This window comes from Phascolarctos cinereus, unplaced genomic scaffold (assembly GCF_003287225.1).
Source record: "Phascolarctos cinereus isolate Bilbo 61053 unplaced genomic scaffold, phaCin_HiC Scaffold_726;HRSCAF=1367, whole genome shotgun sequence".
Classification (NCBI taxonomy): Eukaryota; Metazoa; Chordata; class Mammalia; order Diprotodontia; family Phascolarctidae; genus Phascolarctos; species Phascolarctos cinereus.
This window is the reverse complement of record NW_027556098.1, coordinates 314,638,446-314,664,203: the sequence shown is the minus strand read 5'-3', so window position 1 is coordinate 314,664,203 and position 25,758 is coordinate 314,638,446. Positions and strand designations below refer to the sequence as shown.

Genomic DNA, 25,758 nt, shown 5'->3' with positions numbered 1-25,758 from the left:
CAAAAAGTACACCTCAAATAAGAAAATAACATTGTAAAAAATAGAATTGGCCAAATGGGAAAAGAGGTAGGAAACTTCACTGATGAAAATAACAATTTAAAAAAAAGCAGAATTGTCCAAATGGAAAAAGACATACAAAAGCTCACTGAAGAAAATAATTCCTGGGGGCAGCTAGGTAGCACAGTGGATAGAGCTCTGGCCTTGGAGTCAGGAGCACCTGAGTTCAAATCTGGCCTCAGACAGTTGACGTTTACTAGCTGTGTGACCATGGGCAAGTCACTTAACCCTGATCGCCTTACCAAAAAGTAAAACAGAACAAAACAAATGACAACAACAACAAAAAAAACAAAGAAAATAATTCCTTAAAAGTTAAGATTGGGCAAGTGGAAGCTAATGACTCCATGAGAAATCAAGAAACAATAAAACAAAGTCAAATAGAAGAAAATGTGAAATATCTCACTATTAAAGACAACTGAGCTAGAAAATATATCAAGATACTAATATACTATAATAAATTACAAAAAAGACATTTTTAGGGGGGAAACTTATGAAGATTTGTATGAGCTGATGATAAGTGAAGTGAGAAGAATGAGGATATTTTACACAGTAACAGCAATATTGTAATAATGGTCAACTTCATTATTCTGGTCAATACAATGATCCATGACAATACCAAACTACTCATGATGAAAAATACCATTCACTTCCAAAGAGAGAACTGATGAATTCTGAGTGCCAATGGAAAAATGTTTTCTTTTCCTTTATTTTTTGCATTTTTTTCTTTTGCCATGTGGCTAAGGTGAAAATATGTTTTGCATTAATTCCTATGTTTAACAGGTATCATATTTCTTGCCTTCTCAATTGGTGTGGGAGGGGATGGAAGGAGAGAGGCAACTTGGAACTGAAAATAACTTTTAAAAATAAATTTGACTTGATTTTAATATAAAAAATAAAACAGATCAAGGAGAGATAATTTAAGAATTATTGGAAAACCATGATCAAAAAAAGAATGTAGACATCATATTTCAAGAAATTATAAAGGAAAACTGCTCAAATATCTTAGGATCAAAGGGTAAAATGGAAATTGAAAGAATACACCAAGCACCCCCTAAAAGAGATCCCAAAATATAAACTCCCAGGAATATTGTAGATAAATTCCAAAACTCTCAGGTCAAAGAGAAAATACTTCAAGCAATCAGAAAGAAACCATTCAAATGCCATGGAACCACAGTCAAGATCACATAACATTTAGCAGCTACCACATTAAAGGAATGGAGGTCTTAGAATATGAAATTCTGGAAAGCAAAGAAGCTGGGATTACAACCAAGAATAACCCATCTCCCAAAATTGAATATAATCTACTTTGGGGGGGGGGAATAGATATTTAATGAAATGGAAGACTTTCAAGCACTCCTGATGAAAAGCCAGAGCTGAATGGGAAATTTTACATTTAAACATAAAACTCAAGAGAAGCATAAAAGGGTAAACATGAAAGAGAAATCATAAGGCAAGGTTAATCTGTTAACATTCCTATGTGGGAAGAAATCCTATAACTCCTAAGAACTTTATCATCATGAGATGAGTTAAGAGTCTCCATAGACAGAGGGCACATGCATTGAGATCATCTCAAAAAAAATGGAGGGGTGAAAAAGAGGGATTCACTGGAAGAAGAGAGAAGAGGGAGGAAGAAAGGGGGAAATTATTTCACATAAAAGAAACATGCAAGAGCTTTTACAGTGGAGGGGAAAATGTGAGGAGAATAGTCAATGCTTGAATCTCACTCATCTGAACTGGTTCAAAGAGGGAAGAACACACAACACACACACACACACACACACACACACACACACACACATTCATTTTGTGATAGAAATCTATCTTACCCAACAGGGAAGTAGAAAGAGAAAGGAATAAGAAAGGGGAGGGTGATCAGAAAAAGTGGAGGCAGTGTTCAGAAGGAAAACAGACTTTTGCAGAGGGATAGGATAAACAGAGAGAGAAAAGGATAAACAGAAGAAAATAGGATGAAAGGAAATACATAGTCATTAATCATAACTGAATATGAATGGGATTAATTAATTATTAGGAAAAATAGGTAGGGAAGGAGTCCTACCAAATTCCTTTTATAACACAAATATTATTTTGGTACCCAAACCAAGGAGAGCAAAAACAGAAAAAAAAAAACCCTATAGGCCAATTTCTCTAATCAATACTGAATCAAAAATATTAAATAAAATACGAGCAAGGAATTTACAGCAATGTATCAAAAGGATCATACATTATAATCAGGTGGGATTTATACCAGGAATGCAAAGCTAGTTCAATATTAAGAAAACTATCAGCATAATTGACCATTGTTAATAACAGAAACAACAAAAATCATATGGTTATCTCAAAAGATACAGAAAAGGCTTTTGACAAAATACCCAGCCATTCCTATTAAGAACACTAGAAAGCATAGGAATAAATGGAGCCTTTCTTGAAATGATAAGTAATATCTATCTAAAACCAAGAGCAATCATTATCTGTAATAAACAAGGTCTTCCCAATAAGATCAGAGTTGAAGCAAGGATCTCCATTATCACCATTATTCAAAATTGGTTAGAAATACTAGTTACAACTATGAGACAAGAAAAAGAAATTGAAGGAATAAGAATAGGCAATGAGGAAACAAAATTATCACTCTTTGCAGATGATATGATGGTATATTTAGAGAACCCTAGAGAATCAATTAAAAACTAGTTGAAACAATTAACAACTTCAGTAAAGTTGCAGGATATAAAATAAACCCACATAAATCAGCATTTCCATGTATTGCCAACAAAACACAGCAGGAAGAGATAGAGAAAGTCCATTTAATACAACTGCAGACATTATAAACTACTTGGGAGTCTACCTGCCAAGACAAACCCAGGGACTTTATGAATACAAAACACTTTCCACATAAATAAAGACAGATCTAAACAATTGGATAAATATTAATTGCTCATGGATAGGCTGAGCCAGTATAATAAAAATTATAATTCCATCTAAATTAATTTATTATATTCAGTGCCAAACCAATCAAACTACCAAAATGAAAACAAAATTCTTCTGGAAGAACAAAAGGTCAAGAATATCAAGGGAATCAATAAAAAAAGAAGTGTGGAAAGACAGTGGCCTTACAACACCAGGTTTCAAACTATATTCAAAGCAGTAATCACCAAAACAATCTGGTACTGGCTAAGAAATAGAGTGGTAGATCAGTTGACTAGATTAGATACACAATATACAGTAGTAAATGACCATAGTAATCTAGTATTTGATAAACCCAAAGATCCAAGCTTTTTGGACAAGAACTTAACATTTGACAAAAAGTGCTGGGAAAACTGCAAAGCAGTTTGGCAGAAACGAGGCATAGACCAACATCTCACACTGAATATCAAGATAAAGTCAAAATGGGTACATGATTTGGACATAAAAGGTGATGTCATAAGTAAATTAGGTAAGCATGGAAAAAATTTACCTATTAGGTCTATGGACAAGGGAAGAGTTTATGACCAAACAAGAAATAGAGAAGATCACAGGAAATAAAATTGATTGTTTTGATTATATGAAATAAAAAAGGTTTTGCCCAAACAAAACCAATTCAGCCAAAATTAGAAGGAAAGCAGAAAGCTGGGGGTGAGGGGGAAATTATAGTAAGTTTCTCTAATAAGTTCTCATTTCTAAAATGTCTAGGGAACTGAGTCAAATTTATAAAAAGAGGAGCCATTCCCCAATTAATAAATGGTCAAGGGATATGAACAGGCAGATTTCAGAGAAAGAAATTAAAGCTATCAAGAGTTACATGAACAAAGACTCTAAATCTCCATTGATTAGAGAAATGCAAATTAACACAACCGAGGTACCAACTCACAACTATCAGATTAGCTAACATGACACAAAAGGAAAATTAGAAATGCTGGAGGTGATGTGGAAAAACTGAGACACTAGTGCACTGTTGGTAGAATTGTGAACTAATCCAACCATTCAGGAGAACAATTTGGAACTATACCTAAAGGGCTATATAATTGTGCATACCCTTTGACTCAGTAATACCACTACTAGATCTGTATCCCAAAGAAATTAAGGATAAAGGAGACGAACCTGTAAGTACAAAAATATTTATAGCAGCTCTTTTTTTTGTGGTGGCAAAGAATTAGAAATTTAAGGTATAATCATCAATTGGGGAATGGCTGAACAAGTTATGGCATATGAATGTGATGGACTACTATTGTGCTATAAGAAATGACCAGTACAGGGGTAGCTAGGTGGCGCAGTGAATAGAGCACTGTCCCTGAAGTCAGGTCAAATCTGGCTTCAGACCAAACACTTGACACTTACTAGCTGTATGACCCTGGGCAAGTCACTTAACCCCAATTGCCTAAAAGGAAAAAAAAAAAAGAAAGAAATGACTAGTACGATGGTTCCAGAAAAACCTGGGAAGACTTATATGAACTGATACAAAGTGAAGTGAGCAGAACCAAGAGATCATTGTAGAAAAAACAATATTGTAATGATGATCAACTATGAAAGACTTAGCTACTCTAATAAATACAGTGAACCCAGAAAATTCCAAAGGACCCATGATGAAAAATGTTATCCACCTCCAGAGAGAGAACTGACAAACTGACTGCAGATTGAAGCATACTTTTTTAAACTTTATTTTTCTTGCTTTTTTTCTATAGCTAATATGGAAATATGTTTTGCATTATTTCACATGTATAATTGATATATTCTTTGCCTTCTCAATGGGTTGGGGAGGGATGGGAGGAAGAAAACTTGGAATTAAAAAAAATTTTAATGTTACAATCTTGTTAACATTTCTCATTCCACTGATTTCCAAATAGCTTCAGAGAATTTAGGTCAAACTGACCTTTTTTCTCTTCTGCTCCTCACTGGGTATCATGTCTCCTATCAGTTGAGGAGCTCTGCTTCAAAGGGGCATGGCCTATAGGAGCAGAACTGAAGGGAGTTCTCCTCCCCATCCACCTTGATGCCCTCTGATACAGGTGCATTGAGAAGCAAGGATCACGGCTGCTCCATGTCTGACTGGCCAGAACTCTCCAATGGCTTTTACACTGTGTTCGGGTTTAACCACTCAACAGCTTCCAGAATTTGGCCACTTTTCAGCCCAGTCAATCCCAAACTTACACTTCATAAAGGGAGGATCAGGTGTTAATACCCTTGCCAATACAGTAACATCTTATAATCTGTCATTATATCCCTTTCATAATGCTAAGCCCAGGAGGCAAGGCCACCTGCCTCTCTTACCTGCCTGGCTATGTTCCTGACTTTTCATACACAGATATAAGCAACCAAACCTCAGGAGGCTTTAAGTTCACCTTGAGTTCAGCAGAAGAACCACGACTAGAAGCAAAGTCAACTTCCAGGCACTGCGCTTTCTTATGCACTACTTTTTCTACCTCCCTGGGCCTCAGGTTTCCTATCTATTAAAAGAGGAAGTTAGACTAAATGGGGACTAAGGTCCTTACTTTCTCTGGGGATCTAAAATCAAACATTAGCAAGGAATGGTCATCATCTTTCTTTCTGGTAACTCTTGTAACCTCCCTCAGACGCCCAAGGACAAGTCTACTAAGCTGCCATTCTCCTCTGAGAACACGTTGGACACTGTACAAACCCACTAGATGTTGTCTGGGGCCATGGTTGGACTAAAGCCCACAGATGTACCTCCCACAACTGCTGTCAAGGTCCTAGGGGCTGGCACTGCTGCCTGCTTTGCTGACATCTTCACCTACCCATTGGACACAGCCAAAGTTCGTCTCCAGGTAGGTGGCCCCTTCAGTGAGGGCTGTCACTCAGTTTGATGGAGTGAATTGAGTTTTAAAGTACACTATGCCCTCCCAGCTCACAGACTGTCTCAGGGCTGGAATGGACCTCCAAGGCCATCTAGTCCAAACCCTGCCGAAGCAGGACTCTCCTCTATACCATCTCAGTCATGTGGTCATTTGATCTCTGACTGAAGACATCAAATGATGAGGAATTCACTCTCTCCCATGTCAGCCCATTCCACTTTGGCGCAGTTCTCATTGGTAGGAAATTTTCCTTATAGTGAACCAAAATCTGTCTCACTGCAACTTTCTTCACCCCCATTTCTCTAATTCTGCCCTCTGGACCAGGTAGAATAAGCTCATTTCCTCACCAGTAAAGTAAGAAGCTTGGACTAGATGAATGCCAAGGTCTCTTTCCACTTCTAGATTCTGTGATTCTGAGACTAATTGATATTCTACATGACAGGCCTTCGAATATGTAAAGGCACCTATCATGTCCCCCCTAAGTCACCACCAGGCTAAACCTCTCCATTTCCCTCACCTAGTCCTCATATGGGTTTGCCCTCAGTCCTTTCATCATCCTGATCACCCTTTCCCTGACTCCTCACCCCTCTCTTCTGCCCTTCAGATCCAAGGAGAATCCCAGACAGAGCAGGCAATTCAGAATGTGCGATACCGGGGAGTACTGGGTACCATCAGGACCATGGTGAAGACCGAGGGCCCCACCAGCCTCTACAATGGCCTGGTGGCTGGGCTGCAGCGCCAAATGAGCTTTGCCTCCATCCGAATTGGCCTCTATGACTCTGTCAAGCAGTTCTACACGCCCAAAGGAGCAGAAAGTGAGTGCTGGAGTCAGAGAGAAGATGAATCTTAGACCCAGGAGGCAACAGGCCAGGATAGAGGGAGGCGGCCAGTGTGAAAGGCAGAACTGTCTTGATTTCCCATGCCAGCCAATGTAACAAACATCGGTGAAGCACCTCACATGTGCAAAGACCCCTATGTTCCTTGCTAGGGATCCGATGACAAAGTGAAACATATCAAATGCCTCCTTGGGGAGCCTACATTCTGCTGGGGGGATGCACCAGGCAAACAAACTGCTTATATATGAAAACTTGAGAGGAAGGAAAATCACAGAATCTGCACAGATAGAATCTGATCACTGGCTCTAAAATCAAGATGACTCAAGGCCAAATCCCAGCTTTCTCTTACTTTCTCTTACTTAATCAAGTTTTCTGGGCCTGTTTCTTTATCCATGAAGAAAAATGCTGGGACTACTAAACTCTATTTCAATCTATAATCCTAATCTTATGATCCTAAAGTTTGAAAAAAGAGAGATTGAAAGTAGGTTCAAATTCTGTCTCCAATGCTTGTTAGTTGTCTGATCCTGACCAAGCTACTCTCCTTGAGCCTCAGTTTACACATCTGTAAAATGGGTATAATGATTCTTAGCCACTCTGCCTCATAGAGTGATTATATTTTGTAAAGAATAATGCACTATAGGGGCAGCTAGGTGGCACGGTGGATAAAACACCAGCCCTAAAATCAGGAGAACCTGAATTCAAATCCAGCATCAGGCCAAACACTTGACACTTACTAGCTGTGTGACCCTGGGCAAGTCACTTAATCACAATTGCCTTTAAAAAAAAAACCAAAAGAATGATGCAGTATAGAAATAGGACTGATTATACTAGATCAGGGATCATAAAGTTTCTGTCAGAGACCTGGCAGGATGCTGACTCACCCCTTCCCCTCTTGCTCTTCTCTTCATCTTTTGCCCCACAACAGACTCCAGCATCATCGTTCGGATCCTGGCAGGATGCACAACAGGAGCCATGGCTGTGACCTGTGCTCAACCTACCGATGTGGTGAAGTGCGTTTCCAGGCCAGTGTCCGACTAGGACCAGGAAGCAGCCAAAAATACAGCGGGACAATAGATGCCTACAGGACAATTGCCAGGGAGGAAGGGATCAGGGGCCTGTGGAAAGGTGGGTCTTGGTTCTAGAGTTCCTGGCATTGAGCAGGACTAGTGCTACCCAAAGAATCAGGACCTCCTAAGTGGGTAGAGGAGGCGGTGGATTTAAAGGGTCCTGAAAGTAACATCCCTTACCAAAACAACTATCCCCCATCATCCAGACACAGGGACCATAGTTCCCCTAATAATAAGAATGGCCATGTCTACAGTGCTCTAAGGTTTATAAAGCACTTTTCTCACAACACTCCGAGAGGTAGGTCATACAAGTATTCCCAGTTTAAAAAGGAAGAAACAGGCTCAGAGAGGTGAATCACTTGCCTCCTGTCACACTGCTAGGAAGTGTTGAAGCTAGGATTCAAACACAAGCTTTCTCATACTGAGTTCACTGCTCTTTCCTGAGGTACTGAAAACTTATATTATCTGGAAGAAGGAATATTTAGTCAACAAGGACTTATTAAGCCATTATTCTCCACAGACACCCTTATTTATTAATTTATTACCTAAATTATTTCTAATTTATTATTAATTTATTACTCAGAGACTTGAGTCAGGTCTCTGACTCAGGCCATTCTGTGACCCATGGATGAGATTCAGCTAAAGGCACTGAAGATATTTTGCCTTGAGAAAAAGCTCTGGAGGCTTAGGGAATGGTTGCTATTTTCTAACATCTGAAGGGCTATCCTAGAGTAGAAGGAGCAGATTTGTCTCTCTGGTATCAAGGGGGTAGAATTAAAGTCAGGAGGAGGAAAGCAGAAGAACTTTCAGCACAGCAGAACAGTGAGTGGCAGGTAGAAAGTTCCTTCTCCTCGAGGTCTTCACACAGAGGCTGGAGAACCGACTGCTAGGAAGATCACAGAAGGATTTCTGCACTCGAGGGGAGGTTGGACTAAGTGACTATTCAGGTCTCTTCTAGCACTAAAAACATGCTAGGACTATGATCAAGGTATAGTGGAAAGGATCGGGTGCTTGGAATACCTTTCAGGCAGCTGGGTAGCTTTGGTGTCACAAAGTCCAAAATTCAAATACTGCCTTGGTTACTTATTACTTGCGTGACCCTAAGCAAGTCACTTTGCCTCTCTTTGCCTCAGTTTCCTCAACTACAAAATGGGAATCATAATTGCATCGACTTCACAGAGTTGTTGTGAGGAGCAAATGAGATAATGTATGTAAAGTTGTAGACTTACAAGTGCTTTACAAATACCACTTGTTAATGTAATTAGAAGACCTGGATCCCAGCTCTGCCCCTATGTGACCGAAGGCAAATCCCTTCTCTCTGAATCTATTCCTCACCAGTAAAATAAGGGGGGATTGGACTGTGTGATCTCTAAGAAACTTCCAGGTCTGTCCCTCTTGTTCAAAGGTCTCTTTCAGACCCAGCAAGCTGTGTTTTCCTACAGTGAAGTCCTGTTCTATTGCTCCATTATAGTGTGTTGAGGTCAGTGGGTTCTTGAAAGATTTTCCGGTAGAACACAAACTCTGCAGCTCCTACCAAGCTGGGAAGGCTGCAGTCTAGGGGCATGCCCAAGCGGCTACAGCAAATCATGAAGCTTCTGCTAAGTGCTAGTAGAGAAGTGATGAATGACATGGGTGGAGGGAGGAGTTCCCATGCCTACAAAAATCACAGAACCTTCACATATTAAAATTAAGTTCTTTTCAGCTCTGACATACATTCTAGGGCCTATTGCAGCCTCAAGGCCTCATGTGGCCCTCTAAGTCCTCAAGTGCAGCCCTTTGACTGAATCCAAACTTCACAGAACAAAGAAGTTGGATTCAGTCAAAGGGCTGCACTTGAGGACGTAGAGGGCCACATATGGCCGAAGGTTCCCCACCCCTGTTTCTAAGCTATATATTTGGCACCTACCTCCCAGGATTCTTGGAGGCTCAAATGAAATCCGATGTATGAAGTGCTATGCAAACCTTAAAGCACTGGAGAACTGGGAGAATGTCGTTATTAGTGGTAGTAAGTGTTTCCCCCTGCACCCACCTTTTGATGCTGAATCCCTGCTTATCCTTCAAAGTTCAGCCCAAGTTCTTCCTCCTTAACGAAAGCCTCACCCAATCCTCCCAGGTGATAAACTTCCCTCGTATAGCACTTTATTTCCATTCCTCTAATGTGCTTGCCATGTAATATTACATATTAGCTAGCTAGCTAGCTAGCTATACCTAATAGGGCAGTTAGGTGGCACCATAGTACGTAGATCACTGGGCTTGGAATCAGGAAGAGACATCTTCCTGAGATCAAATCTCAGACATTTACTATCTGTGTGACCCTGAGCAAGTCATTTCACCCTGTTTGCCTCAGTTTCCTCATCTGTAAAGTGAGCTGGAGAAGGAAATGGCAAACCACTCGAGTATCTTTGCCAAGAAAACTCCATATGGGGTTACAAAATGCCAGACACAACTAAAACAACTGAACAACAACCTATATGTAAATATGTAATATATAATAACACATAATATAAACTATAATCCATATAATTATAACATGTAACATAGTGATTTGGGTTTATGTATTATATATAATGTCTCTCACCATTATCTTTCCATGAGGTGAGGGACTGAATTTTATCTGAACTTTCTATCTTTGTCTTTCTGCTCTGCTCACAACAAACACAATAGTGCTTACTGTTTTGTAAGGTCCCTCTGCTCCCAGATCAGACACCCTTTATTCTGTTCCTTTCAAGCTTTGATATTTTGGATTCTAGAATAAATAACCAAGTAGGAAAGAGAACAAACACACTTTTTAAGGATGGCCTAAAGCCTTTTTTTGTGTCCTGGACAACTTGGACAGTTTGGGTGAAACCTATGAATAGATTTCCCCCCCTTCTCAGAATAATGTTTTTACATACACAAAATGCATAGGATTGCAAAGAAAATCAATTATGGTGAAATAATTAAAATGTAATGTTTTATCCCATCCAAGTTCACAGAGTCACTGAAAGCGATCTACAAAACAACTGGGAATCTGTGAACACCACAGTAAAGTTCTGTGCGCCAAAGCACAGCCTTAAACAGTGGGATTTCTATGTGGCTATTCTTTAAAGGGCACTGGTGGGCATGAGACTGGCGGCCTAAAGTTGTGTGAGCCAAGGCTGTAGGGGCAGCTCCCCAGGCCAGGAGCCATTTTCCTATGCATGCATTTGAAGAAAGAATAGTCCCGGCCACAGCATAAGATGCAGATCCCATCATTTTTTGTTCTGGGAGCCTGCAGGAGAAGCTGCAGCATGTAAGACTGGAAATGGCAACTCCCGTTCCCATTCCCTTTCCTCATGATGGCTGGCATATCCAGGGATTTACATCTTTGCTGGGCAGTATCTTAGGGGAAGAGGCAGGACTGGAAGCCAGGGCTCCTTTGCTCACAAAGTCTCTTCTGCCCCAATCAGGCCTCCTCAGCATCTTGTTCAAGTGTAGTGGAAAGAGTCCTGGAATTTGTCCAGAGGAAGGACTCAGGCAGAAGGCTTCGCCTTTGTTGTTCCAGTTCTACCACTAATTCAATAACTTTAAGCAGGCCTCTCAGTTTCCTCATCTACAAAATAAGAGAATTAGACCAGATGGTTTATAAGACAGGGGTTCCTAATCTTTTGTGTGTCATGGATACCTTCAGCAGTCTAGATGCCTTCCCAAAAATAATATTTTTAAAAATTCATAATTAAAGGAAATGCTAAATTTCAATTAGAAATGAGTGAAAATGAATTTGTAATTTTTCCCCTTCCCAATTTTCCCCCCAAATTTCCCCAGATCTGTCCATCAGATCTGTCAATGAACTCTAGGTTACAAACTCCTCCCTGTCCTATAGTTCCTCCTATCTGACACTCTTATGCCTTAACCTTGGACACTGAGGATTTGGCTTAGATATGGGGAAAGACTTTCCAGTATCATTAACCATCTTGTTGCAGGGGGAGAGTTGGGGCATGGGCTTTAAACCCTCGTAGAATCTCATGACTATATTTGAGGTCCTAATCAAAAGCACAGGATTGGATTAAATGACTAATACCCCCTCCCCCAGTCCATCCAGAGGATTCTATTATTGTGTATTTATCGCTTGGCATTTTTGTCTCATCCCCGTACTAGACAGTGGGCTCTGTGAGGTCAGGGACCATGGCTCATCGAAGCTTGCCATTCCTCCCAGAGCCTAGCATCATGCTCTAGTAGGCAATTAATAAAGGTTTATTGAATTGAACTGAATTGAATTGGCTCCTATTCTTGCTGACCCATTCCTTTCCCTCTCTCTAACAGGAACTTTGCCCAACATCACCAGAAATGCTATTGTCAACTGTGCTGAGATGGTGACCTATGATATGATAAAGGAGTCACTGATAGACCACTGCCTGATGTCTGGTAAGGCTCTGGGCTTTTCTACAAACAATACAATTTTCATCTCCCTCACAGACCCACCTCAGACTCCTTCAGTGAACAGAGAATGGGGAAAGAAATAGACACTGCCAACAGGAGGAGTGTCAACCTCGGGGCCACTGGGACCTGCCTCAACTTTTAGAAGGAGTTGATGGCACCATGGTGGGTCCACCAGTACGTCAAACAATCCCAGCACACTGAAAAAAGATCCTGCTGTGGAAGCCACAAGTCCCGCATTCATAATCCTGGCTTTGCACTGATTTGTTCTGTGACTCTGGGCAGGTCACTTTCCCTCTTGGCCTCAGTTTCCTCTTCTACAAAATGAGAGTTGGACTAGAATCAGGGGTTCTTAACCGGGGGGGTTAGGGAGCTGTGAACTTTTAAAACATATTTTGATAACTAATGTTTTAATATAATTGGTTTCCTTTGCAATCCTGTATGTTTATTTTATATTTTTTAATTTTTATTGCATTTATCACTTTATGAGGGCTCCATAGGCTTTACCAGACTGCCAAAGGGATCCATGACACAAAAATGGTTAAATCCCCCTGGACTAGATCTCTGAGGTTCCCTGCCACTCTCACAGTCAGTGGTTCTGTGACTGTCAATATCTGCTGGGCACCTACTCCGTAAGTGCAGCCTCTACGCTCGGCACGCTAAGGTGATGGGGAAGCACGAGCCATTGGTCCTGCCTTCACTGGATCATAGAGTTGGAGTTGGAAGGAACTTTAAGGGTGATCTAGCCCAACCCTCTCATTTTACAGACTAAAAAACCCAGGCCCAGAGATGTTGGATGATTTTCCTAAGATCACACAGGCAGCTGAAACAAGTTCTCTGGCTCAAAATGCAGCATGCCTTCACTGGACCACACAGCATTCCAAAGAGTTTACAGTCTATCTGTAAAACAGAGAATACTTAAGCATTTAACTGCATAATACTCATGGAAAGACCACTGGCCCAAGACTCAGAAGACTTGGGTTGGTGTCCCTCTTTGGGGACTTCTTAGCTGTGTGACCTTGGGCAAGTCACCCTCTCTGTGCCTGTTTCCTTATCTGTGAAATAGATGATATTCTTTGAATTGTTACTTTACAGGGTTGTAAACCTTAAAATGTTATATAAATTCAAATTACTTAGTGAACACACAGTCCAAGCAATTGGAAAAAAGAGAAGAAAGGGAGAGAGAAGGCTAATTGTCAGAGTATCTGTAATAATAGCTGTCATTTATGTGGTATTTTAGAAGATCTTTTTCTGACTCCATGTCCAGAACTCTTTCTTTGCATTACACCATACTGCCTCTTAGCAGTGGCCATAGGGATAGGGCTTTATGATTTACAAAAAATTTATATCCATTTTCTCATTTAATCTATTAGAATTTAGAAAAAAAATCAATTCACACCTTCTTGTATGTGTTCTAGAAACACAAATTCTCTCTTACAATCTGAGACAGTCATGGATAAAGAGGAAAATATAAAGGACACATAGATTGAACCAACACTCAAAGGCACAGCAAAGCATTGAATTTATAGCATGTCAAATCAGGTTAAAATGCCTAATTGGAAGCATGAAAATGTGGAGACTAGCCATGAGACTTGTGCGCTTCAAATGAAATGTTTCAAATATTCTTGAGGAGCCCCCGCTATTGGTGTAGACTCTAAACCTTCCATGCTTTAGTAGATTAGCTTCTTAAGTTGCTATGAATAAGAAAATTCTTCCCCAGTGGGTTAGACCCCTAGGTGAGCCAGATCAATTCTACGCTGTCCTCTTCTCTTGAGTCCCTGGCCTTCTTATCATATTGCTGATTGAGTCCTGCCAATCCCTGGCCTTAGATCAATCCCACCATTGCCACCTTCACTCCTATACACATGCTGCTAAATGTAGGTGGGGAAAAAAATCACACAAACATTCTACTAGTTCCACTACAAATTTATGTTATACAATCTTAACTGGGTCCTCACTGCCACTAGTCAATCCTTCCACACTTCCCTTATCAACTCACTATCCCTTAACTCCTTTATTAATTCCAGTCTCCACAGTGACTCTTCCACACCTTTTCATCCCTTCTCAAACTTCCCGTGGCTTCCCCTCTCCCCACTCTCTCAACTGAGAACCCTGCTTCATAGTTTACTGAAAAAATTAAAGCCATTCCCCAAAACCGCTTTCTTCTCCCTTCTTCCTCATCTCATTTCACTCAGATGAACTCTGCCACTAACTCCTCCTTCCCCCTGTCTCACACAAACTAGTGGCTTTACTCCTTACCAAGTGCCCCAACCCTTCACCTACAAAATAGATCCCATTCTGTCCAGTCTCCTCCAACAGACTACCCTCTCTGTCATCCCCACTTTATCACTTATTTTCAGTCTCTCCCTGTCTACTGGCTCTTTCTCTAATGCCTACAAGCATGCCCATGTCTCCCCTATCCTCAAAAAACCCTCACCTGATCCTTCCATCCTAACTAACCATCTTCCTATATCTCTTCTGTCCCTTGTGGCCAAACTCCTTGAAAAGGCTACCTACAATAGGTGCCTCACTCACTACTTAACTCCTTATGAACTGGCTTCTGACCTTATCATTCCACCAAAACTCTTCTCTCCAAAGTTACCAAGAATCTGACATTCTGTTCTCTCTAGGTTTTTGAGATAGCACTTTCCTGGTTCTCCTATCTATCAGACCATTTTTCCTCAGTCTCCTTTGCTGCATCCTTATCCAGATCATATTCTCTGACTGTGGGTGTCCCACAGGGCTCTGTCCTGTCCTGGGCCCTCTTCTCTTCTCCCTCTATACTACTTCACTTGGTCATCTCATCAGCTCCCATGGATTTAATTATCATCCATATGTTGATGATTCTCAAATTGACCTATCTTGCCCTAACCTGTCTGCTTACCTCCAGTCTCCCATCTCCAATTGCTTTTCAGATATCTTAAACTGGATGTCCAGTAGACATCTTAAACTCAACATGTACAGAATTAAATTCATTATCTTTTCCCCTAAATATTCCCCTACTCTCATCTTTTCCATTATTGACATGGGCAATAACATCCTCCCAGTCCTTCAACCTTGCAACCTAGAAATAACACTAGATTCCTCACTATCTTTCACCCCTCCATATTCAATTTTTGCCAAGGCCTATTTATTTCCATCTTTGTAACATCTTTCAAATATGTCACTTCTCTCCTCTGATACTGCCAGCACCCTGGTACAGGCCCTCGTCACCTCATGCCTCTACTATTGCAATAGCCTGCTGGTGGGTCTGCCTGCCTCAGATCTCTCCCCACTCCAATCCTTCCTCCATTCTGACACCTAAGTGATTTTCCTAAAGTGTAGGTCTAACCATGTCACTCCCCTGCTCAATAAACTCCAGTGACTCTGTTATCTCTAGGATCAAATACAAAATCCTCTGTTTAGTATTCAAAGCCCTTTATAACCTAACCTCCCCTTACCTTTCCAATCATCTTACACCTTACTCTTCACCATATACTCTTCAATCCAGTGTCACTAGCTTTCTTGCTGTTCCACAAACAAGACAATCCATTTCTTGGCTCTGGTCATTTTCTCCAGCTGTTCTCATGCCTGGAAGACCTTCTTTCCTCATCTCTGCCTACTGGTTTCCCTGAAGTTCCAACTAAAATCTCATCTTCTTATTTTTCATTGATTAATTAATTAATTTTTAGTTTTCAACATTCACTTTTATAAGATTTTGAGTTCTAAAATTTCCCCCTCTCTCTCCCTTTCCCCCTCCCCAAGATGGCATGCTATACATGTGCAATCATGTTAAACATATTTCCACATCAGTTATGTCGTGAAAGAAGAATCAGAACAAAAGGGAAAAACCACATAAAATCTCATCTTCTACAGGAAAAATTTCCAAAACCCTCTTAGTTCTAATGTCTTCCTTCCTTCAATTATTTTGTATTTTTCCTGTATATAGTTTGTACATATTTGTTTGCCTGTTATCTCCCCCATTCAACTGTGAGCTCCTTGAGGGGAGGAATTGTCTTCTGCCTCTTTTTGTATCCCTAGTGCTCAGCACAGTCCTGGCAACATTACAAATACTTTAAATGTTTATTGACCAATTGACTGACCTTCAGGAAATCAGCCTGTCCTAACTAGCCCAGTGCTTGGACAATAGCCATACATAGTGAGGGTATGCCTTCCCCTCTTCCCTTCCATCCCCACTGGGTGTGGGCCTCTTAGAACTTTGCTGTTAACACTTTTGAAAACATGAGTCACTTTGATGAAAGAGGAATTAAAAGAGAGTTTGAGTGGAGGATGGGGCAAGGGAGAAAAGGAAAGGAAAGAATAAGCATTTAGAAAGCATCTACTGGTGCCAGGCATTAAGTGCTTTTTTTTTTTAACAAGTATTTCAACAACCCTGAAAGGTAAATGCTATTATTATTCCCATTTTACAGTTGAGTAAATCAAAGCAAATACAGACTAAGTGACTTGGCCAGGACCACACAGCTAGTACATATCTGAAGCTGGATTTGAACTCAGTTCTTCCTAATTCCAAACCCAATGCTGCCTCACATGGGAGTTTCAAATCCATATGAGAGAGAGAGAGAGACAGAGAAACCGAGACAGAGACAGAGATAAAGAGAGAGACAGAGACAGACAGACATACAGAGAGACGGAGAGGCTGCACACATTGAATATAGGCTACTGCATAGAGAGCAGAATGCCACATTCACATTCCTAGGAACTGTCTGAGTTCATCAGCTAGTCAAACCCACTGCTCCTAGCCTCTCATTTTGTACTTAGCCAGGATTAACTACAAGACACAATAGTGAGGTTAAAAAACTTACTTAAACAGAATGGAAGAAAAATAACGGGAATAAAACTAAGCATGGGCATTCTCCGCACTCATTTCTCCGACTCCTCCTGCCACTCTCCAGTCCCAGGACGTGCGAAGCCACTTTTCCTGGCTTCCAGAGCTCGTCGGCAGAATGTTAAGGTGCCATCAGGGCTGGCAGTGGGACGAGGTGCACTAGAGCTCTTGGCACCGGGACCAACGATAGAAACCAAGACCCCAGATTCTCATCACTCTCAGAATGGATCACAGAAACATCAGGCTAAGTGCTCACTCCTACTTCTTCTCTCTCTCCATCTGTCTCACCCTCGTCCTCCTTTTCAGACCCAGCTTCTGCATCTCTCCTCTGCTGCTTCAGTGGATACTCTAGAGATGTCGCTCACATGCAGATGAAATGTAAAGGCAGCAGGGGTTCCGGCACATGTAAACAGAACTTCCTAAGTAGCCATTTAGGTTACTACCTATAGCTTCAACACACATTTATTAAGCACCTACTGCATGTGTGGTCCTAGAAAAGTCCCTGCCCTTGTGGAACTTAAAGTCATGTGAGGGGATGCTGAGAGACACACAAATAAATTAAAGTAAAATAATTAATTCATAAGTGCCTCAGAGTATACAAATGGCTAAGAACAGTCTTTACCAAATGAGGGAATGTCCTAGAGAAGGTAGAATTTGACTTGCGCTTTAAAGGATAGATAGGAATCAACAGATAGAGGTCAAGTAGCCCATCCCAGGCACAGGGAATAGTATGAACAAAGGCACAAAAGCAGACCTACACTGGGCATGCTCAGTGGAGCACTGGCTAAAGCTGGACAAATAAGCTGGTGCCAGGGATGGATTCCTTAATAAGCCAGGTTTGTAAGTCTGAACTCTTTTCATAGGCAGTAAAGAGCCACCAAAAGATTGTTAGCAGAAGAATGGCACAGCCAAATCTATTCCGGTGGAATATTAGGGTGTCAGCACATGAAAGAAGAACAGAAATGGAAAGCCTTGTTAAAAGGCTTGGCCCTGAGGAGCAGAAAAGGAAATAGGCCCCTTCCCTCCTTCACCACAAGCGTGGCAGGCAGCACATATTGTCAGTCTTGGCTAATGTGCTGGTTAACTTTGATGAGCTGCTTTTTCCTCCTCTCTTTTTTTATTTTTTGACACAAGGGAGAAAATGAAGGTGATATATAAAGTGTGTTTAAAGGTGGCTCTCATAATAGTTCAGGTGGTAACATGGGCCCATAAAAAGCTAGTAGGACTAAGGAGAAGGTGAAATAAAAGAAGATACAAAGATATTAGGGAGGTAGAATCAAGTAGTTGGGGTAGCTGAGCAAATATGAGAGAGAGAAAGAAAGGAAGAGTCAAACATTACAGCTCTAGGAATGTGAACGTGGTGAATCAGGTATATAATAAGCCCCACAGAAATAGTGGAGCCAGAAGGAAAATTCAGTGACAACAAACAAGAGAAAATGCCTGATCTTAGGAAACCCCCTTCTTCCTGCCCATCCCACAGCTCTGGGGTCCCCTCAGGAAAGGTGAACCATTTGACAATGTGACCTTTCCCCTTTCTTTGGCAGACAACTTCCCCTGCCACTTTGTCTCAGCCTTTGCAGCCGGCTTCTGCGCCACGGTTGTGGCTTCCCCTGTGGATGTCGTGAAGACCCGATATATAAATTCTCCTCCTGGCCGCTACAGTAGCACCTTGAACTGTATGCTGAAGACTCTGAGGCAGGAAGGCCCTACAGCCTTCTACAAGGGGTGAGCTCTCCCCTCGCTCAATGCTATGGGGATCCTGGCTTCCAGCTTATACATTTGGATGGACAGGACGCTTCAGGAAGAATAGTGTGATGGAGAGAACACTGTGCTTGAAGTCAGGAAACTAGAGCTCCAGTTCTGACTTGACACTCACTAGTTCTGTCATCTTGCACCAGCCCTTTCCTCTTTCTGCGCCCCAGTTTCCTTCTCTATAAAATGATGGGGTTGATGATCACTTAGGAACATGCCAGCTTTGATACTATTTGGCTCCAAGTGGAGTCTCTGTCTTGACCTTGACCTCCCACTATGAATTAACAATAACTGGTTCTATCAGGTGGGGCTCAGGAGATCATAGGTTTTATCACTGTGCAGACCAGTTGACTTTGTCCAGTTCCATAGCCACAGACTGCATCCCTAACCACAGCATTCATCATGCACTCACACATTATTGGTCAGGAGAGGCACCAGTCAATAGAGGGTGGAAGGGTTGTAATGCTACAATGAACCCCCATCACAAGTACCAAACTGAGCACGAGTCAGCACCACCTATGTCACTGATTCACTGCGAGAAATGGGGTAAGTCCTTTGGTCTCTCTGGATATCAGCTCAGTAAAGCCCCAAAGAAGAGCCATTAGTCAGTGTCAACTTGTATGGAGCTTTCTTGTGTCAATCAGTCAATTGACAGCCATTTATTAAGTGCTTACTTTGTGCCAGGCACTGTATGCACCGGGGATTTAAAGAAAGGACAAAAACAGCCCCTATTCTCAAGAAGCTCACATTCTAATGGGAGAGACAACATGCAAATAATTAGGTGCATGGAAGATATCTACAGAGGAGATGAAAGTAATCTGAAAGGAGAAATAACATTAGCACCTGGGAGGATGGGAAAGGCCTCATGCAGAATGCTAAATATGAGCTGAGCCTTGAAGGAAGCCAAGGACACTAGGAGGCAGAAGTGAGGGGGCAGTGTATTCCAGCCCTGAGGCACAACCATTGCAAAGTACAGAGTTTGGAGATGGAGTTTTGTGCTCAAGAACTGCAAGTAGGCTAATGTAGCTAGATCATAGAGTTCATAGAAGGAAGTAAAGTACATGGAACCTGGGAAGGTAGGAAATAACCAGTTTATGAAGAGCTTTAAATGTCAAACAGAAGACTCTATGTTTGATGCTAGAGGCAACAGGGAGTGATTGAAGATCATTGAGCACGGGAGTGACATGGTCAAACCTATATGTTAGAAAATCCTCCTTGGCACCTGAGTGGAGAATGGATTGTAAAGGGAAGAGACTTGAGGAAGGCAGACAAATTAGAACATTATTGCAGTAGTTCAGGTAAGAGCTGATGAAGGCCTGAACTAGAATTGTGGCTTGCATGAAAAACTGGCATTTATAGTTGAGATGATGTAAAGGTAGAAAGGGTCAAGATTTGACAACTGGTCAGATAAGTACAGTAAGAGGGCCTGAAGAAAGAATGACACAAGATTGTAAGCCTGGGTGACTGGGAGGATAGTAATGTCCTAACAGGGTGGTTTAAAAGGGGGGAGGTTTTTGAGGGAAAGACAATGAGTTCTGTTTTAGACATGTTAAGTTTGAGATGCTTATAGGATACACAGTTTGAGATGTCCAAGAAGTAGTTGGAGATGCATGACTATAGTTCAGCAGAGACAAGGGCTACCTATATAGATCTAGGAATCATCTACATAGAGATAATAACTGAATCTAATGAGCTAATGAGATCATGAAGTGAGATAGCATAGAGGGAAAAGAGAAGGGGACCCACTAGAGAGCGTTACAGAATCCATGCTTGGTGGGCATGACATGGATAAAGAGCCAGCAAAGGAGACTGAGGAGAAAGGGTTAGACAGAAGGGAGAACCAAGAAAGAACGAAGGAGACAGTAGCCAGAGAAAAGTGACTGACAGGTGTCACACAGCTGTCCACACAGCTGTCAAACACTGCAGACACGCCAAGGAGAATCCAGAGTGAGGAAAGGTCGTTAGATTTGGCAATTAAGAGATTGCTGGTAACTTGATATTGTGGAGAGAGCAGTTTCATTTGAATGAGGTTGGAAGCCAGAGTACAAATAGGAGATGAAGTGGAAGCTGCGAGTATAGATGACTTTCTCAGGTTGGTTAGCTGAGAGAGAAAATATAGGACAATAACCAGCAGCTCAAGCAAGGATTTTTTAAGGATGGGGAGAAATGGAGTACCTCCATGATCTGTGCTGCTTACCATTTTCATCAACAATTTGGATGGAGTAATAGACGGAATGCTTATCACATTCATAGGTGACACAACACCACCAGAGATGGGTGATACAATGGATGAAAGAGGGAGGATACAAATATATTTCAATAATCTAGAAAACTGGGCTAAATAGAAAAAAAAATTGAAATATAGTCAGAATAGATAGAAGATCTAACCCTTGAGGTCACATATCCATTCAGTTGCAGAATATTTTCATTTCCACCCCCACATCATTTCTCCTAGCTGACGCCTTCTCTCTATTCTCATAAGCATTATCTTAGGCCAGGGGTGGGGAACCTGCAGCCTCAAGGCCACATGTGGCCCTCTAGGTCCTCAAGTGCAACCCTTTGATTTGAACAAATTTGTTTCTGTGAAGTTTGGATTCAGTCAAAGGGCAGCACTTGAGGACCTAGAGGGCCACATGTGGCCTCAAGGCTGCAGGTTCCCCACCCTTGCCTTAGGCCATCATCACCTCTTCCCTACATAGCCTCCTAATTCCCTGCCTCAAGTCTCTCCTCTCTACAATTCATCTTCAACACAGCTGTCAAAATTATTTTCCTAAAGTGCAAGTTTAACTATGTTACTCTCCTACTCAAAAAACTCACGTGCCTCCCTATATCCTGTAGGATAAAATAGCCCTTCATAACCTGGTCTCAACATACCTTTCGTCTTATCATACACATTACTCACCTTCTTTCACTATAAGGTCTAGCCAAGTAGGCTTCTTGCTGTTCCTCACAACCCTTCATCTCCCATCTCCGCCCCTTTGCACTGGCTACCCCACCATGCCTGGAATGCACTCCCTCCTAACTTCCATCATTTAAAAATCTCTATTTTCCTGTAAGGCTCAATCAGTTCAAGGCTTCTCTTGATTCCCCTCCCCCCACTATTGATAATATCTTCCCTATCATCTTCCACTTTTTATCTATTTGAGATTTACTTACATATGTATATTTTGTCTTCTTTTTTTACACTGAGTTCCTTGAGGGCAGGGACTATTTTTGTTTTGGTCTTATATCCTCTACCCCTAACATGGTGCCTAAACTTGCTTAATAAAAAGCAGGTGCTTAATAAAAGCTTTAAGGTTGGTCGATGTGGAAAAGTGATTAAATCTTAGTATAGGGTAAAGCACAGATCTCTGGGCCACTCCAGTAACTTTCAAACCATTAGTAACTAATCTTTAGATCCAGCCACTCAACCAGTTCTGAATCCATCTAACAATCCAATTGTTACTTCTCCATCTTGTCCATGAGGATAGCATAAGAGACTTGGTTAAATGTTTTAGTTCCATCAGGGGAAATTATATCAACAGTCATTCTTATGCCCTCTCATTTGAGAAACCATGTCCAAAAAGGAAATAAAGTTGAACTGGCATGCCCTTCCTTGATGAAGTTTCCTCTTGAAACTTCGTTGTATCACTTTCACACACTGAGGGCTGGGACTGTTTTGTTTTTAATCTTTGTACCTATTCCCAGTGTCTGGCATTGTGACCTAGACATAGCAGCGCTTAATGATTTTTTGTTGAACTGAATTGAAGCCATGTTGACTATCTGTAATCACTGATTCATTTTCTGTTTACTAACTATTCTTTTAATCATAAGTTGTAGAATTTTGCCAAGAATCAAAGTTAAGATTAATGGGCTATCGTCTTTAGACTCTATTCTCTTCCTTTCTTAGAAAGTCAGAACATTTGCCTTTCTCCAGCCATGGGATTCCTTCGCTATTCTCCAGGATGGCTCAGCAGTCATGGCTTCCAATCTTTCAGCACCCTAAGATAGTTTGTCTAGGCCTGATGATGTAAACTCACCAAGGCCAACTAGATGCTCTTTTATGATCCCCTTGCTTATCTTGGTTATCAGCTCTCTATTAGTCATCTTATTCTGTCTTTTTCAGTCCAAAAATCATCCTCCTTGACAGAGGAAAGAGAAGCCAAATAGCAGCTGAGCGACTCTACCTTCTTTTCCTTTTCAGCACATCCTCTACTCCAAACAATGTTTGCTTTACCTCTCTATTGCCCCAGTGGAGCTTTTTAAAATGCTTTTACCTGTGTTAAGCTTTCCTTGCTGGCCTTGGCTCATTCTGGTTTTACACTCATGATCTTGTAGGACCATGCCATGCTTTTCTACTCACCCATTCTCCCACGCCACCCCCCTGCTCTTGAATTCCAACTTCAGTACACATCTTTTAAGAATTCTAAGTTCCCTGGATATCTACGTCTGTTTCTTTAGACAACTATTCATAGAAATTTTTTCTCTGCATCTTCAGAATTTAATCCTTGAGACTTTCCCATCCCCCCTGGGTTAACTTCCACTATAGAATTTTAGGCAATGGGATCCCATCTCTTCTCAGAGCCCTTTAAAACCTCCTCTTCTCGAAACTGAGGATGTTTCCTAGATAGTGTCCAGCTTTTCTCTCCTCTACTATGAAGTCTAGTCTGGAATGTTCATTTCCTCCAAGGTTCTCATCATTCCTACTTCAGCACCCAGTTCTTGTTTGCTGATGAGAATCAGATATAGAATGGCAGTCCCCCCAGAGTTGGTTATTCCATCTTTTGAAGGTATAAACTTTAATTTAGGCAAGTGAGATTCAGAGAAGGTAAGTGCTCTGCTGATGGTTAAACAGCTAATAAATGAGAGAACTAATACTAGCACAGAACTTTTGACTCCAAGACCAATTCTCTTTATAGGATGCTTTCCTCTCTGGGATACAAAGATAGAAGTGACACAAACCCCTATTAAAATGTAGTAGGAGGAAGAGCAAGTACACAAATACTTATAATACATGGAAGAGTAAAAAAAAAAAGTACAAAAGAGAGGTCCAGGAAAATTGTGATGAGAAAATTGAGGAGAGGAGGAATCAGTGCCATGTCCTGACCAGCCAAAAGCATAATACAAGACTTTCTTAGGAACTTTAGAGATATCTGAAGATACAGTTGTTGTCTTCTGATATTTAAAGGACTTAGATGGAAAAGAAGGAACATGTGACTCCAAAGGCATGAACTAGGACCAGCAGAGGGAAGTGACCAGAAGGAAGATTTTTTGATTCAATATAAAAGAACTTTCTAAGTATTTGCATTATCTCACTTAGAAAAACAGGTTCTAGAAGTGAGGTTCCAGGCAATGGATGCATTCACAGATAGGATAGATCACGCTCATCAAGAAGACTGCAAAGGGGATTTCTACATTGAGAATTCTACATTTCTATATTGGGTCAGGCTAGTTGCTCTCTAAGGGTACTTCCAACTCTGAAAGTCTATGCTTAAATACACAAGACTGGAAGAATCCTAGACATTTTTACCAACTTATAATAGTTGTTCAGAAGAACACAAGAACGATCAGTTGTTCAATCAACAGACATGTTTAAAGTGTCTGCTTTATGCAATGTCTTGTGCTATCATCCAGCCCCATTTGACTCAAATGTCTGCTTATTCTTTTCACTCTAGATTCACTCCTTCCTTTCTTCGTTTGGGATCTTGGAATGTGATGATGTTTGTGACATATGAACAATTGAAACGGGCCCTGATGAAACTCCAGATGTCCTGGGAATCTTCATTGTAACCCAAAAGAGAAGATTATTGGAATATGGAAAACATAAGACTGATTATGTAAATATATACGTATATATGAAGACAGAGAGAGACAGAGAGAGAGAGAGAGAGAGAGAGAGAGATAAATATTTATGTTTGCTTGCTGCCAGACCTTAAGAAATACCCTTTCACAGATTGAAACTTGAAAAAATGGAAGAAGAAAAGGTAGATAAGAAGGAAGTTTCCTACCTTGGATACTCTGTCTTAGGAACAGCCTTGTCATACATTGACAAGATAAAATCATAAATTATATTAATTTTTTGAAAAATATCAAGGTTGATGCCTAATATTTAGGCAAGAGAAGATAAGGTCAAGCAGACCTACTTGGGAAAATCAAAAGGTATGGTGGATGTATCCTGGACATTGGTTTAGAAAATTAATTGAGAGCAGTTCAAGAGACTTTAAGCAAAGAAAGAGATGAATAGGTATTTAAGTTTCTACTCACTGGGGAATCTAGGATATAGGTGGCAATTTATCAAAATCACAGAAGCTCAGTGCTGGAAGGAATGTCAAATCACATCTAATCCAACCTGTATCTGAACAGCAATCCCCTCAATAAAGTCCTGGACAAGTTGTACATTGTTTGTCTTTCATCATGGTTCATCATCCACAAGCTTTATTGAACACCCAGGGCGTACTGTGCACTAGGCTCTAGAGATGGAATCTAAACAGAATTCTAGAAAACTGGGATCTTCCTAGCCCAAAGAAGCAATGCTGTGTATTAGCCCTTAGCAAAAGGCTATGGATTTAGGACTAAAGTTCTTCTCCAGTGCTGTGAGAGTAAAGAGAACTCCTGGCTCTTGATGGCTAGCAGGTCCTACCCAACAGAAAAAGTTTCAGTCACAAGCCTGATAATAAACTGCATATCTATCATCCAATAACTAGCCTAGCTAAGGGCAAAGAGGTTCACATCACCGCAACACTAGCTTCCAGAAAGATCTCTTCAGCCAAAGCAATTCATGAAGACAGTTTACTAATCTATGACAAGGTTGGGATATGGCTCAGTAGGCACACACAAATGGGAACACAGCATGTTGAATAAGAATGATAGGGCTATGTTGAGGTGCTTAGTAAAATTTGATGATGATGAGGATGATGATGATTGAAGGAGGAGGTAGAAATAGAGGAGAAAGAGAAGAATTCAGTCGATTGTGTCACTGAAGGTACTGTTTTCAAAGTAAGGAGTAAAGATGGTAGAGTGAAAAAAGTGTTGGACCTGGAGTCAGGGGAGTCCTGAGTCAAATCTAG

At 41.1% G+C, this 25,758-nt stretch overlaps 1 protein-coding gene across 1 annotated transcript in view; it reads left to right on the top strand.

Moving 5' to 3' along the window:
* The window catches only part of UCP3 (uncoupling protein 3), a 30,199-nt gene extending 5,112 nt beyond the window's left edge, over window positions 1-25,087 (top strand). Inside the window, 7 exon segments of the mRNA XM_078146571.1 lie at window positions 5,598-5,810; window positions 6,442-6,652; window positions 7,599-7,682; window positions 7,685-7,798; window positions 12,022-12,123; window positions 18,505-18,685; window positions 24,367-25,087. Of these exon segments, the coding sequence (XP_078002697.1) occupies window positions 5,670-5,810; window positions 6,442-6,652; window positions 7,599-7,682; window positions 7,685-7,798; window positions 12,022-12,123; window positions 18,505-18,685; window positions 24,367-24,481 (948 nt within the window). The 5' untranslated portion in view covers window positions 5,598-5,669 and the 3' untranslated portion in view covers window positions 24,482-25,087.
* The last annotated feature ends 671 nt before the right edge of the window (window positions 25,088-25,758 follow it).